The sequence below is a fragment of the Oxyura jamaicensis genome, unplaced genomic scaffold (assembly GCF_011077185.1).
Source record: "Oxyura jamaicensis isolate SHBP4307 breed ruddy duck unplaced genomic scaffold, BPBGC_Ojam_1.0 oxyUn_random_OJ71496, whole genome shotgun sequence".
In the NCBI taxonomy this organism is placed as follows: Eukaryota; Metazoa; Chordata; class Aves; order Anseriformes; family Anatidae; genus Oxyura; species Oxyura jamaicensis.
In genome coordinates this window covers 27,929-45,345 of record NW_023310552.1, presented here as the reverse complement: position 1 = coordinate 45,345, position 17,417 = coordinate 27,929, and the positions used below count along the sequence as shown (strand labels likewise).

Below are 17,417 nucleotides of genomic sequence, written 5' to 3'. Positions count from 1 at the left end.
ATACACAGAGGTGACATTCAGCTATCAATTCTCACAGTTTAAAGGTGCAATACTCCAGGCATTTGACATTGTTCTCAAAGACACAGCCCTGGAACTGGAAGAGCTGTTAAATGAAATTGGCTTTTTCTTCAGAGGTGGAAGGGTTCTGATAAGTTTTCTCAGCTTGAATGTACTGAAATGAGGCAACTCAAACTGTTTTTAGGCTCAGGTGTTTACATCAACTACCTGATTTTTGATTGCTTTGTCAGTACTATGAAAATCAAACTCAGATAGGGCTAGTGACAAGGGAGAGATTAGCACCCAGGCACATGGAATCCCAGTCCAAAGTTAGAGCACATCATTACATACAGCACTTTTCCAGCTGCACTTTATACAGATAACTAGCTGGCTAACCACACTTGGAGTACTTCAGCTGATTACTCCCTGCTTGGTGTTTTATTAAAAAAACGCTTACTTAAAAAGAAAAATCACTTTTCATTTGTACTTCGGAAGTCATTATACTTTGCCTGGCAAAAGAGGGATGAAGTCACATTCCTTACATACCACAGGCATTCTGCATTGAGATATTTGAGCAGGCACTGGTCAGGTTTTGAGGAAGAACAGAACATCAGTGGGATTAAGTCAGAAAGGTACTGGATTAAGAAACAGGAGTAGGTTAAAGTTACTCAAGGACTGCCAAAGACATTTAAATTAAATACAGGCAAACATATTTCAAATGAAGATTTGTTCCCTTGTTCCACCAAGCTGTGGCAGAAACAGTAATGTCGGGAGAGACTATTTTAGTGATACTGACAGAAGTTGACAGAAGTAAAAAAAAAAGTGACATACACAAACTGAGATGGCCTTGTCCACAGGCAGAATCACAGGTCCACAGATAATGCCTGCAGTGTCCTTGCACTCTACTTGGAAGCACGTACTCAAAACTGGCTTCCATCAAGGCTATTACTGTGTTCAAGGTAAAGCAAGGAATATCGCCCCAGCTGAAAGAGAACACATACAGAAACCCACAGTAAAGAGACTATACAATTAGGTCACCCAACTGATTCAAGTTGCAACCTGTTCATAAGTGCAATGGAGTCTTTCACCCAGACAAGTTGCTCTTATGTGTTTCACAAGCGAAAGCAAACATCTGAGTCAGTAGGATGTAATTTGACTGTGGTAGGAAAAAAAACTAACTGCTTTAATAAACTTGATCTGAAGTAGAAGCCTGTATTGTTAAACACAGGGATCCAGAACCTCCACAATAGCTGTCCAAGAAGCGATTTCAACATCTAAAATGTACAACTTTCTGGCCACAACATGCATGCAACTCATGCCACTTTTTTATTATTTTTTTTTAGGTTGGTTAGAATAATTCCTAACCTTCAACAGAAAATATATACAACAATTAATAAAAAAAAAAGCAACAAACATGAGAATTAAAACTTTTATTAGTGTATTCACATATTAGGCAAATGCAACACGCATGAAGCTTATTTCTTAGGTTCACAAGTTCTACCAATACATTAATCTGCTGGTAAAACTAGCACAAACTGGTAACTGCTTTGCCAATTTTTAAAAGGTGTCTGGCCCACTTTTTCAAGGCTTGATTTTTGGTATTGCTTCTATGCCCTAGTCATTATGGCATAAAAATATCCATCACTATCATCAATTCAGTCAACTGATTAAAAGCTGTAACACTGGCCACATTTTTGTTCTCAAAGCTAAGTTATCACTAGCAGTACTTACAAAGTACAGTACTAGTGTAATGGATGAAACAATGGGAAAAAACAGACAAAGGCAATCTTGCTACTGCCACAATAATGAAAGAATGACAGACAGCTAGATCACAAGATTGTTAGTAAGATGTATATTTTTCAAGTCAGAATAACCCTTTTATACAGTTTCCCAACCCTTCCCCAACCCAGACTTATTTGTAGAATATATTTCAGAATATTTTTAATATGATGCAGCTGTAGTGTCCAAGGGTTCACAATAACATGCACTGTCACGAAGAACCTAGAAGTCCTCCTTCACTGCTCATACCTCAGCAATCACTATCCTAGAGGTTTTGCAGAAGTAACTACTTTTATTAACAAGGCCCATTATGACATAATGGATGTATACAATCTGGTATGTAAGTAAGCTATACAAAGCCACTCAGATCAGAAATTTAAGTTGTGTTACTGAAATATGTTAAGAAGCTGCATCTATTTAAAACCTATATGAAAGAGTCTAGTTTACCCTGGAAGAGGATTTTAAAGTATTTGCTCTAAAAACTAAAACCAAGATTTTTTTCAGTGACATCTGTTTAATGAAAACATACAGATGTAAGGGTTAAGCCAATAACTTTGTGTATTTTAATCCAGTATCCAATAATATGGTAAATTCTCACTCCATGAGAAAAAAAAATATTTCAATGATTCAACATACAAAAGAATCCCAGATAAATCAGTGCCAGCAATATTGCTGGCAACAGATGCATCAACTCAGATGGGTAGGGAAAAGTAAACTCCTAGTGTGATGGATACTTGGAATTTATAGTATGAATGTATTTTAGGCCCCATTAAGCATATCAAGCGTCTTAAGATTTCACAGATAAATCTCAGGCATTTCTTTCCCTTCTAATGGAGGGATTTCATTTCTTTAAGAAGGCAGCAAAAAGTTAAGCTTTTCTACAAGGAAAGTCTGCTTTTTATGTTTAGGACAACTCAAAAACCTGCTTGTATAAAAAATACAAAACAATAAAGGAGTAGAGTCTTGGAATTTTGAGAGACTTGCACCAATCAAAAAAACAAACCAAACATCTATTTATGGGAACTAAAATGTAGAACAGCACAATGCTGTGATATCTGAGATCATGATACATTACCTGTACATATACTTAGCTATTCATGTTATTAATAAACCATTAGGACACTCAATTACATACCCAATAAAAAAACCATTAAGAGTCTTTAGAATTGTCCCTTCTTTCTGAAGAAGGCATTTCTATACACTAAGTTTTCATCTAGTATCAGAGTATAGGAAACAGAATCCACAAGGTGCTTTAACTGATGAGACCTCAAGTGTTGTTTTGCTATGTTTTTTTTTTTTTTTTTTTTAAATCTTTTTGGATAGTAAACAGTTCATGGGGACCACACACAAATACTATGACAGAGGAGCTGTTATATTAAGTCTGTTGACTGGACTCGGTATTTAGCCCACTGGTAATGGAAAAAGGAATTTTATGACATGCTGGAACAGCGTACTGAAGGGGAGCCCATCTGAGTCAATACTTTGTCCAACCATTGTAGAGGTCCGTTCAGATGAAGTTCAATCCAGCAAGGAGTACTTGTTACTGTTTGCCTCCTGAAAAATTAAGTGGAATGGGAAAATCAGAAAGGAGCTTTGGCTACCATAAAGTTCTCCATCAGATGATCCATATGATGGGATGTTTCCATCCATCTCTACCACAAAAAAAGATGAAAGTTTGCAACTATTACTATAACAGTACTAATGATTTACCAAACAATCTTTGGAAAAAATACCCACCCCACATCTATGAAAAACATCAATAACCACATTTGCATCCACAATTTATCAAGAATGTTCTGCTCTGGAGAATAGAATAAGAAGTGAAGCAAATGCTCCAAGCACCACACCAAATGCCTTATGTCCTGGTTTCAGTTAGGACAGAGTTAATTTCCCTCCTAGTAGCTGGTAGGGTGCTATGTTTTGGATTAGGATGAGAAGAGTGCTGATAACATGCTGATGTTTTAATTGCTGCAGAGCAGTGCTTATACTAAGCCAAGGACTTTTCAGCTTCTCGCTCTGTCCTGCCAGTGGGCAGGCTGGGGGTGCAGCAGGAGCTGGGAGGGGACAGACCCAGGACAGCTGACCCCAACTGGCTAAAGGGGTATTCCATACCATCTGATGTCATGCTAAACAATATATAGGGGTGGCTAGCTGGGGTGGGGGGCCGGCTGCTCGGGGATAGGCTGGACATCGGTCAGCAGGTGGTGAGCAATTGCACTGTGCGTCACTTGTTTCGTACACACTACTATTATTACTTTGTCTTAATAAACTGTCTTTATCTCAACTCACAGGCTTCACTTTCCTGTTCCTCTCCCCCATCCCAGAGAGGATGTGTAGTGTTTAGCTGCTGGCCGGGTTAAACCACAACACCTTACTACAAAAAAGCAACTCAAAAGTGCAGACTGTCCAACCAATCTGGTGTTTGCATCACAGTCAGCTGCATACAGCTACTATCTTCACCATCAAAGAGTTTGCATGCATAACTACATTTGAATTTCATAGACAAATACTGAAAAAATAAGGAACAGAAATGCTTGGCTCTGCACAGGTAGGGTGGCCAAACAATGTAATGCATTGGCAATTCTAAAATCTATCTTTATAGAGCAATCATCAAGAAAAACATACAATGAAGCCATGTCAGAAATGCTGCATCGTAACACAGTGTGGTTATACTGTGCTGACTGATGTTATCTCAAACAGAACTCCAAACTTCATCTAGTTTCCTGTAATCTTATACTTCTACTTTGTTTTGTACATCTTCACACAAGCAGTTTAAGTAAAAAATTGTTTCTATTCTCTACAAACTTGCCTTATTTTTCCACAACAGCAGCTTTTAATTAAATACTATTTAGAAAGTGTCAGTAAAAGACGAAAACTTGATGTTCATAAAAGTTCCATTCACTCTCCCATACCTCCTTGGGAGAGAGACCTGTTATTCAAAAATCTTCCTTTTCATCTGCAGAGAAACAAATATTGGACATACTCTGCCTGAGAGATCCTGTTATTTCACTGTACCTACTACAGACATGGGAGTTTTCTCAAACTAGAATGGCAAGACTGCTGTTGCTAAGCCAGTTTTTCCTAGTAATTCTACCTATTCCAAATCAGAGCAAGGAGGCATTAAGATTCAAAGAACGCAGATTAGTCACATACAAACCCAGTCCCTTCATTTTTACAGCCAGCATTGGAATCCTTTGTTTTAAGGAAATATGTTTATATAAATGGGGGCAACTGAAAGGCCAGAAAAAATAAGCCAGCGAGAAGATGGATTTCAAGAGCTGCATGTGGTTTTACATTTTCTAAGAGAAGAAAGCGGCTGGGGTCTGTGCTCTCTCCGCACTCCAAAAAACATTAACTTAGCCCTGAACGCCTACGCCAAAATAAAGCGATCCAATAAAAAGAACAATCTAAACCACAGGAAATGTAATTTCATTTAGTCTTGAATCCTCTCCCAAAGAAGGAAGTTCGTTATTCCACCGCTGTCAACTCCCCTACAAACATGCTTCCAGAATATTCCTGAATATTTTATAACTGGTTCTGTTCAACAGCCCTGGCAAAAGATAAAATAGTGAGTCACTTAGCAGCCCTCTCAAAGCTAAAACTCAGCTTCTTCTATCTATGGAGTTCCCATCTATGTATCAATAAATCTTTCCTGTGATTACACCTCAACTTTCTTCAGAAGATTATTTTAGCCCTGGTTAGTTCCTGTGTTAATGTGAATGCTTAACTGCTGATCTGAACTTCTACCACAATCCTCAATTTAAGCCAACATGTAACAAGTGAAAAGCTATGAACTATTTTGTCCACTAAGCCTATAAAATCTACCACCTTGACATATCATCATGCTTATGAACATAAGCCACATACCTAAAATGTAGATTATGGTTTAGCTTTGCCAAAGCCTAGTCTGAGAAACATTTCTGACATAATGAAGCATGGAAGTTTTAACAACAACTGGTTTTTAGTGTGATTCTGTGATACCCTGCTTCACCATCTATTTTGACAATTTCGACTACCTTAACTTAAATTCAATGTTGTGCATGTAGGAGCAACCCCTTCTTACTTTAATCATAACTTATCCTAACTTACAAGCTTTGTATCTCAATAATTTATTAACACCATCTTCAACGGAGATACAAATAAACTAGTTCAGCATTACATTGGTACTCAGACTATGCTGTTCTGGCAGTTTCCACTGGGCTTTTTCAATCCTATGATCTCTGAAGGGTCTATAGACTGCTAACAATCATTCTCCCTCCTTAGCAATAACTTGATTAAAAGCCTCTCCGCTGTTTTAACTCAACATTTACACTCCATTCACTTCAAGTTGTCTTCACATAATCTAAGTCTTTCTTCTATTCTGACTTGAATGTTGTATTTAATTATGTATAAGTGTATACATACTGATTTTGAGCTAAATCCAACAGTTCTTTAAACTTGAGCCAGAATTTTTTTTCTTGCATACCTCTTGCTAACAAAGAGGTACCAAGTTTATTTCATTACTCAAATTTTTCATTTAATCTAATTAGGCTTTTACAAAATTGGCTTAATTTAGCCAAGAATCCTCCCCCACTTACCAATGGCTCACATTTGCGTGGATATATTGCAAGAGCAGATAAAAGAAACAAAACCCCAGGATCTACAGTGCAACCTGGTATTATTTAACTTCAGAATTAATGATTTTAAAAAATAATTGTTCTGTACTGCAATATGGTATTGATGTGTCAGACCTTATTCTTTATACAATTTCTAGAGACATCTAAGGTTTTTTGTTGTTGTTAAAACCACATCTGTAGCTCTCCAAAATAATGAAATCTCAGTTTGAGAAATAATGAAAACTGCTCAGTTCAAAGTTAGTTCCCTTTCTTTCCAAATTCCCATACTACGTTAAAAAGATGCACCATCTAAAACTATAGGTTTTAGTTTGTTCTATAGAGAATATAATTAGACTATTCAAAAGCAGATAAGACTACTTTTCCATTCAATGATTTTTAGCAGGTTTTTCTACATAAACACACATCTTACTCCTGCAAAGTTTTTTCCACTCCAACTTCCAATATATTTGCCATCCCTTAAATGCATGTTCACCATCTGTTTTAGTTTGCATAATGAACTCAGTCAATTCAATATTTTCCCTTTGGTCCCATCAAACTATCCCCACACCACAAGCTAACAAACTCATTATACTACACATAGAAAAGCACAGAGACCAAAACGACTGTAGGTCTAACACAGCGAATAATTGTATAACAAGTTCTGAAACTTCTAGATGTTGTCAGTGTTTTCACCACAATAAGCAAGCAAGACTAAGTGAGGAACTGAACTCTGATGAAATTCCTTGCTCAATGAACTTTAGTGCAATACTAAAATCAATTTACCTGTCTTTATGACTTAGGAGCTCCATAGCTGAAGGAGAGAAAAGGAAAATATGGGGTTCAACTTGAAGACAACATAGCTACAGTAGCTATATATAGCTTTCAAGCCAGACAAAAATAGTGTACGTTAGCAAAACGAAAAAAACATAAAGGCTTTTTTCTTACCTGTATTCAGCTCCCCATCCTTTAACAAAACTCATTCTTATAGTACACATTCTAGTAAGCTGATAAACTGCTTCAAAACCCTGATTCACAGATTGAGCCAGAAGAGCAGCAAATTCTTGATTATTGAAGATTTTTAGATTGCATCCTACAAAGAAAAAAAGTCAAGAAGTACACTTAAATACTTGGGTTTGCTACACAGACCAAAACTATGAAGAAACCATTTCTAGGCATCAAAAGGAAGGTAAATGACATCCCACGAAAAAAAACTGTTGGATTTTTTTTGTACGAGACCTTTGGTAGGTTACTAACCTGGTGGAATTTTGCACACAGTTGCAGGATGCCAGCCATATCTTTGATTACAGTTTGGACTCTGAACAAAAATTGCACTATCACTTAGGCACTCAGCAAAAACTTCTCCACCAATGTAATAGAGGCGTACTCCCCTTCCTGTAGGAAAATTCAAAGGAACTCTAGTTATGATATGACCCAGGCAGATTAACAAAGAAGGGAGTATTTTGTTTTAGAGAAGGCCAAAGTTTTTTTTTTTTCCCCTCAACAAAAACAGAAATTAATTATCTAGATAACCATACTGCTGGTCCGACAGCTGTAGCAGGGACAGAACACAAGTAGCTTGCATTTTTATCACACAATATTTGAAGGAAAGGCAGAATAATTTTTGGTCCAGTGATCTAGAATTTTCTAGCTATGCAATGGCTAGTAACCAAAGTCAAGTTAAGAAGCAAAGAATTTTTTCACTTGAAGTGCCACAATTGAAAGAAAAAGATTAGATTCAACATAATTAACATGTGCCAATATGAAGTGCTGTATGCGAAGTGGCACATGCCACTAAGATAACGGGGAAAAAACAGAACAAGTTTACCCCTTCCACAGACTCTCCTCTTACATGCATCCACACAATTTCACAACCTGCTGCATACCCCTTTTTCTGTACTACTTCGACAAAAACAATGGGACTTCATTTAGTCCTATTGTCAAAAAGAAACCAGTAAGAAATCTTATTCTTCACTTCTGAAATATGATCTTGCTCTTTCTCAGAGGAAAAAGATCCGTATGGGCTATTTCTGGCACAAGTAAGTAACGTACAATTGATTTCCCCCCAAAAAGCTAATTATAATTAACAGGTCCTTTAAAGGCCATAGTTTCTATTCCCATTTTTCTTCAAAAAACTTTCTTCAAAAACATTTTTCAAATAAAATGTGAGCTACTCTCTTACAAAAAAAAAAAAAGGAGAAAAGGAGAATGCCTTACAGGTTTGCTTTTCCTCATCATTGACCATTTTAATCAGTCATCACAGGCATATCTTGGCTTCTCCACCTCTAAAATTTTATGACACAAGCATTTGGATTTGGGGCAGAAGAAGACAGAAGGTTCAACTAAAGGTCATTTCTACTAAAAGTCACAGAATCATAAAGATTGGAAAAGGCCTCCAAGATCATCTGGTCCAACCATCCCCCTACCACCAATATCAGTAACAAAAAACTCTCTGGACTCAAAAGCAGTGACCTCTGTCTTTCCAATTCTGTCCTTAGCAAGAGACACCACACTCTCCTTGGAAAGCTTCGAAGACAGTTCAGTGGCTGGTTGTATAATGGTGAAACAACCCTAAACAACAGATCTGCCCTTCCTACCTGGACCACTACTGATAATTTCATGGCTAAAATATTAAAATAGTTAAAAGATTAGATTTTTACCTATGTGTCGCCTTGTCATTTCCACTGTAGCATTTCTGTTTACATTGGAAAGCAGACCTAGACAAAATCGTTCTGAATTTGATGGATCTGTAAAACCATCTACAGTCAGGGAAGGCTGTGATGCATGGAAGGTTTCTCCCACTCTTTGATTCAATTCATAATATGCTATTGAACACCAGAACGCAGGCTCTGAATAAGTAACTGGTTGCAAGTCTAAAAAAAAGTTAAATAAAAAATAAGAATAGCACAGAATTGAAGCTGAAATGAAACTTATCTGCCTTGCTATTTTTTTCTTCCAGAAATAATAGCTCGAGTCTCCTGAAGCTGCTCAAATTTAATTTTGCTTGCCATCATTTTTACTTATCCCAGTAAAGAGAATAGAATTCAACATTCCACCAAAGGGAAAAGGTAGAGGGGAAAGGGTGATCTAAAATGATCACAGTTCACATACTTGTACTTGCTCAGCAAAATGATTAAACCAATGTTACTGTAAGTACCAGACATTGAGACACTTCTATTACCATTTTATAACTTAAAAACACTTTGGCAACATTAAAGAGATTAAACTATCAAACACTGAACCACACAAAGGAAAAAAGTGATCAATATGAAAAATATATTCCCTTGTATTACAATATATTCACCTTATACCCATCCATCTGAAGGCACTCTCCCTACTAAAGATTCAAATCTTCCCTGTGCATCTTCAGCTTTTCCTGTATTGTTTCCTCTTTTTTTACCTACTTTAATTACTTACTCAGCTCTCTGAACACTAATTACTTATTGAGCTCTCTGAACAGCATTTTCCTCTCACACCAACTCCCCCCTCTTAAACAAAGAGAAAGGAATCTGATCTTCCCGAGGCATTTATACAGACACCCAGCAATAGAACCTGATCAAAGCAGGTGGGCGACTAATGTAGGAGCAACAATTGTCTTGTGGCCACAGGTGAAACAGTACATGAGAAGAGCAGAACAGACAGATGGGGGAGACTGCAAGTCTGGGCAGCACTACAGACAGGCTAATGTCCTTTAAAATATTTTATGAATTCAGTTCCTGAACACACATGCAACCCTATTACTCTTTGCTAGAAACTCACCAGTTAGAGAAATAGGGTAGTAATTAACTAGTCATTAGCCCAGCTCTATTATGTTTATTATCAGGAAGCCAACCCATTAGTTTCCTCCTAATACAGCTGTTACTTTAAGGTACATTTTTATTTTTAGTGTAATTATATACATAAAGAGGATCGATCACACACACTGAAACAATTAAAAGTATTGCCAACTTACCCAGGCTATGATTAACTGGGGAGAGAGTACTAGGAGACAGCTCTGCTGGAGATCCTGTTGAAGCAACACAGATTAAGAGCAAATTATTCTCATCATTTCAGATGGATACATACAACTATTAATTTATCTTAAAATTATTTGGACTAAGAAACCTCAGAAAGCCTATAACCAGTTTTCCAACATGTCACATCTTTATTCTGAATTAAAATTACATTTATTTTTCCAGACTCCTGGGAACCTACCCCTCCTTGTAAAGACACTAATAACATCTTAATGTTGCATTTAGCAGAGTTCTCTCTTCATGCACAGCCTGGGAACATATCTTTATTTATGCACTTCTCCAATGAGAAGGGAGTGGCTTCTTCCACATTCAGTGACAAAAGCTAAGAAAGAGTGGACAAGACAATCAAGATATTATTTCTTTATGCTTGATGGAGCCGGCTTATCTCCAGAAAAGAACATGATGGATTTCCTCAACTGAGGAATTTATTCTTATTCTGGATGGACAGAGGAAAAAAGAAAACTCTCCAACAATTTTCACACTAGTAGGCAACATACAGGGGCAAAGGTGCTTTACAAAGAAACATTCCTACAATTACTGTTGATATCAGGCTTTTTAATTAGTTGTTGTCAACATAGTGGGAAAATATTGCAGTTCTTACATAAACTAGTGCAGTTGATTCCAATTAACCAAAAAAGGTTGCTAACATTAGCTAACCAAAACCACTCTCAGGACTGCCAACACAGCAGGAGGTTCTTATCCAGCACATTAGCTATGCTTTGTCCAATTCTAAGGACGAACAGATTATCTAGAAACTCCATCACACAAAGGCACAAATGTTTAATGTTTCCATTACTCTTTAAATATAGCTTTCTAAACAAGAATGAATTTGAAACTCAGCAGAAGCAATAAGGTTGTCAGAGCTAAAAGAGGTTCTCAAAACGCAGCATTTCTCTAACCTATTTAGGCCAACAGACAGTTTGCTTCATTGAACCTGTTTTCAGAAGGGAAAGCTAATAATAAGCTGAAACTAGTCAGCTATTAAAATCTATTTCAAGATTTTCTGATGAAGCCTTAATTAGGCTTTTATGCTTTTGTTATGAAACAAATGAAATGTACTTAACATGGCACAGTGTTTTAAAAGCATTACCCTGGCAAAAAAACTATTTTGCTCACAAAAGATTAAAAAACTGATATTTTCAACACAAAACAACAGGTTGCACAGAGGGCTACTGCCAATATAATTTGGGCTTAAGTCATACCACTATGTAAAGGGATCACAACTAGTAATTCCAAGTCTTGAAAGTGGTGAAAATTTTACCTGTATCCATGCTTTGGTTCAACTGCTGGTCACTTGTTTCCCCATCTTCACTGATGTATCCTGGAGGTGGGGTTTCTGTTTAAAAAGAAAGTATCCATCTATTGGTTGAATGAATAGGGAAACTTGTAAGATTTAGCATTTGGGGGTTTAGTCCTCAAGTCTTCATAAGCTCTATATGATACCTGAATACTGAATTAGGATTTCCTTTTACTGGACTTTCTTTCTACCACAGGAATTTAAATCCATTACATTTTATGTAGACAATAAGCCAGGTATCATCTTTTGTACGCCTGCCAATTGCTCAAATATATTATATAATTAATGGACAATCCTTGTTTGCTCCACATAATACAAGATACTTTCACTACAGTGAGTAATAGTTTTGCAATTGTGATTAACAGCTTTCACATTTAGTAGAATTACAAATGAAAAACCATCAGGTGACTTCTACAAAAAAAGAAAGCGCTGTCTTTATGTAGTATAACCATCAGATCAGACACCCTCCTACACCCTAGGAGTTAAAATTTAAAGGTTATTTTCAGTTCAGTCCCCACATTCATTTTTCTTCATTACCCAACAGTTGATTTCACTCATTAACAACTACATTATCTAACCCATTATGATGCACAAGCTATTGTTATTATAAATTCCACACTATCAAAAAAAACATCTACTCTTTTAACTAGCTGTCTAAAGCTAGGAATTTTACAAACCAAAGTAAACTCAATAACAAATATAAAGCATTTTGATACTAGATATTTTGTCTAACTTCACAAAAATATCTTCAAATCCCATGAGAGTATGGTTGTTCCTTTTCCCCATTCAAAATGTACTTTGTAATCCAGATAATGAGTTAACCGACTGCCTTTCGGGAAGTAATCTTGTCTGAACTGGGCAAGTGTCTTTTCCTATATATTAGCGACAAAACTTCAGTTTCTTTAGTGAAAGTGGTCAAAGCTAACTGATCTCTACAATCACCTTAGAATTTTTTCAAACATCTGGGAGATTAAACTAATTTAATTATGTATTATCAAAGAGCAGAAACAAAGCCTTTTGCCTGAGGATTAAAATCAAGTTATATCTAATATCATTTGCTATAAGTCTCTGACATAATGAAGATCAGAAGGAAAATTAAATCAGTTGATTAAATAAAAATGAACCAAAGGAACTGCATCTTTGGTTCAGTCTGTAGAACTACACACTAAATATAGATGTAACAAAATTCAAGTGAGAATTTAAAAGGAAGATTAAGGGAAATATTTACTAACAAGAACTATGATGACAAAAATCACATGGTTTTGAACATTTTTATAGAATTCATTCTGATAAACCAGACTCTGCCCATCTTTAAATTATTTGTTATACTTAAGCCCACAGACATGGTAAAAGGTCAATAACCATTTCCAACCCAACCCACACCTCCTGTTTCCAGTTGCTAATCTAGGCTGCTTGGCACAGGTTATTTTCCATATCTAATCTGTCTGAACACAGAAGATCCCCTCCAATCTAGTACTATTAATACTGTTTTAGGGTCAGAGGTGAGCATCAACACAGCTGGAAAGAAGTGTTCAAGTGCAGCATTAAAAATTCCTAGCAGAGGAAACTTGCTGCCACAAGTTTGTACAAAACAGCTCAGCACATCCCAGATTTGGAAGGGCCCTGAAGGCCATCCTGCACCTCCACAATCACCATCTGCCCAGCAAACATACAAGAGCTACACTGTAGGTGAAATAGATCTCTTTGTAGACATACTGAGACAGTATTGTGGTACAATACTACCACAGCTAGTCTGGTTTACTGCTAAGGAAAAGTTCTCTGAAGCAGGCTGTCAAGACACACAAGGCTTATCAGAACCTAGCTAACTAGTCAAGATTACTTAAGAAGGTCAAAATAAGATACGACTCTTGAATACAAGAGGAATGTGTCAGTGGCAAAGAGGAGGCAAGGTGTGGTGAGTTGCATAAACATTTGAAGATCATGTGAGTAACCACAATCACCTTGAACAGACTTCTTGCAAATAACTACCTAGAGTTCCTTGAGCTCGTTTCCTGTATTTTCAAATGGTGGCTTTCCAGTAAGTGGTCTGCAAACACTATCAAAAGCCCTCTGATGGAGTCAATAAAGTATACATAAGTGAAGAAAGCAACATCAAGTTCTAGCATCTTAAATAGCTCTTTAAATATCTCATCCTTAAGTGGCAACAAATTTGGCACCAATTAAACAGAGGAGATCAAGTTCATGGAAATTTTCTTGGTGCCATTTCAATTCTCAGATACATTTAAAGAAAATGCAAGCAACATCCTGTGGAAGACATGTAGATACAGTTTGTATACTGCACAAATCTGAGTTTCAAGGCAGTCATTCTTCTAGAGAGCCAGGACCTGAATTTTCAGCTTATTCATCAGTCCTTGGATGCTGCAACACAGTTGCATCAAATTTATGAAAAACTTCAGCTTGGCTTGGTTTTATATTCCAGACAACTTCCTGAAGAGGTAGGAAACAGGAAACCGGGACAGGAAACAAGGTCACTCATTTTACATTTCAGTAAGGACACAGGCTTGTGTGTGCACTGTAGCAGCTCAGTCTTGAATTTTGTTTTGGAGTAGGGAAGAAGCATTCTTTAAAAGTTCAGTACAGTTACATTGTTCCTTTCTTGAAAGCTAACAAAAACTGTATGCACACAATTGTAACAAGTACACAAAGCAGACCTTGATCATTTGCAAGCTACACTGTTTTGCAACTTACTTTTCTCTGCATACTGCACATGGTGGAATTGAGCAGTTTGCTACTCAATCTCCAATACACAGCATTTGGCAACACCTACATGTTTATAGAAGTCTTAAACTATAACATGAAGGTCTACTTTGTACTTATCAGCATTTTGAACCTTAAGCTATTGAAACCAAGTAAGCTACTCTGAAACCACAGCAATACCTTTTCACACAGGATCATGTTCTGCAAGTAACAGTGTTCAGGCCTTCCACTGGAGTTAATGCAGAAAATCAACAAGATTTAATTGGTATGTTTTACAATTCATTTCATCACTTTGTGAAATCACCAACACTGCAGCAGCAAAACAAAGATAAATGTACTGCTCATGTTGGGAGTTCAGCAAATACCTGGTATGTAGTTGCTCTGTGGTTCAATTCCAGCTGGAAAGTTAGTGTTTTCAGGAATGGAATGGGTATAGTCATCAAGAGGCGGAAGCTCTGTTAGAATCTCAGTGTGCCGTGGCACTAGTACAGGAGGCAAGACTGGAAAAGCAAAATTCAAAGTATTAGTAAGACCCTCAATTACACACTTCTATGAAGCAAAAGGAAAAAAACCTAAAACATCTAACAATTTCTTCAGATGTTTCTCAGTACTGTTAATACTGCAAACGTACCACTAGTTACCAGAACAGATTCCTGAGTTTTTTTTTTGAGTAAGACCAATTTATATTAGTAAGACAACTCTTTCATTTTCATGCTTGACCATACCATTGCTAGCAGTACTGGAAGCATTTGTCATTGTTATTCAGCACGTGTAAAAAATTTTCAACATCTTTATTACTAAAAACTTTCAGTGGATGGTATTCTCAAAACCCGTACCTTTAATCATCCTGTAGTTTTGGCAAGAGAGCACATTATCCTTCTATTTTTTTAATCTAAAATATTATGCTGAACAAGCGTGTACATACAGATGCTGCTATAAAATCAGAAATAGTTTTCCTACCTGGTGTCTCCACTCTCTGGTAGTGGTAAGGGTTTACACATACTTCATCCTTTTTAAGATTAAAAGCATATTCGCAGTTTTCAATTGCTTTAAGTTCATGGTGACTGTGAAGATCTGGCCAGCGCCACAAACGACAGTAAATAACATGTGGTAATCCTTTACGATGAGATACCTGTAGTCGGCCATCGAGAGATCTACATGGGAAAGATGTTGAGAAATATTTACAGACTGCACGCTGTCGCTTAATCACTCAAGCAACAGTGTACGCACATGGGAAAAGCAGTTTGTTCATTTTCAGAGTTCACTCAATTGACACTATTAGTGACATTTGTACTCTTGTTAAAAGGCTTCAGATGAGACAAGTGATGATATCAAACAGCATTTTTACTTCTTTTTGAAGATGTTCAAATTATTGCCAGTGAATTTAGGGTTCAATAAAAGCCACTTTTACCTCCAACCAAGTATTTAGGATGATTGCTTCACATACATTTTTAAAAGTCAAAAGACAATTGTTGAAAGAAAAACACACATTTAATAGTCCCTCCAGTTTCTAAACCTCAAGGCTTTGCTGTGGCACAGATGCTTTATGGCTTTAAGTGCAAGAACTCCCCCAGGACTGCAAATAAGCCTCTAAGCAGTCAGCTGCCCATGTGATCCACATGGCAGTATAACTGTAATGCAAAAAGCATGAACACGCATCTTGTAAGGGCTGTACAGCTTATCTTCTTGACTTCATCTGCCTTGCTACCAGCTGAAAATGTTTTGCTAGTTTTAAGACTAACTGCATATGCTTACACAAATGCAGATGTTTATGATCGTTATGGGATGGGAGACAAACGTCAATACACAAACCAAGTAATGTGACATGAAAAAAATAAAGACCCTGTTTAGAATTTGCCCACCATTAACTACTGAAGAATTTACAAACAGTTCTTTAGTAGCTTGTATCTGAGCCAATTAGCAAGTTTTAACTGAAAGCTTGCAGCATACAAAGCAGTTTAAACACTCTGTAAGATTAGACCTAAAGAATTAAGTAGCCCAACTTTGTTAATATAAATACCAAATCACATTAGAGCTTGCATTTAACAAGTCTTCCCATTCTTTCAACAGCACTGGCATGAAAGGAATATTCTGGAATTAGAATTTCATTGGCCAAAACATCAGCTGAGAACACTTGGATTTCTACACCGGCAAGCAAATATCTTAAAATGCTGTACCACGAGAGGCCTAGGAAGCATTTTAGTCTATTTTACAGCTAAAGCATCCCATTACAGACCCTCCAAATCCAATCCCTCCCACAAGATTTCTATGATGTGAGAGAGGGCAGAATATTCACCTGGTTTGTTCAGAGAAGCTGTAAAGGCCTGTTGTATCCCACTGATCTATCGTGTTTGGTGTACTCAGTCCCCAAATTTCAGAGCAAGTGCTGTGCATAAATTGAAAACAAAAACAAAAAATTGATATGAATATGGAACATGGTTATTCAAAACACCATGATGTCAAACATGGAAAAATGTACAGAATACTTCCTTTCACATAGAAGATAAAGCATTATTAGACTTGAATTTAAACAGACATCTCATGCTATATTTTCTATATGAAGGATGCTATCAAAATGGAACACGTGATTCAAGGTAAATGATAATGTTTTTAAAAGGTGAACAAGTTTTCTGACCAAGTAGCCAATACAGCTGCAATGTTCCTTAAAACAAGCAAAATTTTAGCCTAGCTCTTAAAATTAAATTATCAAGGGTAGTTTTCAGGTCTGTTGGTTTGTTTTGTTTTTGTTTTTAAATATAAGCTGCCCTAAAATTACAAACAAAGGCCATGTGTATCTGAATCATCACAGCCTAACTTTAAGGTACCATCACTTCAGCAGTCTCATTCTCCATACATATACTAGTTCACCGCTTTTCCCAAAACAGGAACACTCACTGAAGAAAGCCATGTTGCAGCTGTTCACGCTATTTTATGTACTCTCCTTGATTAAATAACTGAAAACTATTTTCTACCACATATAAAACATAAAATACAACTCTGTAACACTGTAGTAAATATTGT

At 36.7% G+C, this 17,417-nt stretch overlaps 1 protein-coding gene across 3 annotated transcripts in view; it reads right to left on the bottom strand.

Annotated features, from left to right (window-relative positions):
* Positions 1 to 1,412: 1,412 nt before the first annotated feature.
* LOC118159659 (mothers against decapentaplegic homolog 2) overlaps positions 1,413 to 17,417 on the bottom strand; it is a 41,040-nt gene continuing 25,035 nt past the window's right edge. For 2 of the 3 annotated variants that reach the window (XM_035314226.1, XM_035314227.1), the window contains exons 3-11: positions 16,693 to 16,782; positions 15,357 to 15,550; positions 14,762 to 14,896; positions 11,643 to 11,717; positions 10,321 to 10,374; positions 9,029 to 9,241; positions 7,626 to 7,763; positions 7,317 to 7,461; positions 1,413 to 3,330 (exon numbers count right to left, since the gene is read on the bottom strand). In XM_035314226.1, the coding sequence (XP_035170117.1) occupies positions 3,207 to 3,330; positions 7,317 to 7,461; positions 7,626 to 7,763; positions 9,029 to 9,241; positions 10,321 to 10,374; positions 11,643 to 11,717; positions 14,762 to 14,896; positions 15,357 to 15,550; positions 16,693 to 16,782 (1,168 nt within the window). In that variant the 3' untranslated portion in view covers positions 1,413 to 3,206. The remainder of the gene's footprint in view (positions 3,331 to 7,316; positions 7,462 to 7,625; positions 7,764 to 9,028; positions 9,242 to 10,320; positions 10,375 to 11,642; positions 11,718 to 14,761; positions 14,897 to 15,356; positions 15,551 to 16,692; positions 16,783 to 17,417) is intronic. The other variant, XM_035314228.1, reaches the window with a different exon arrangement.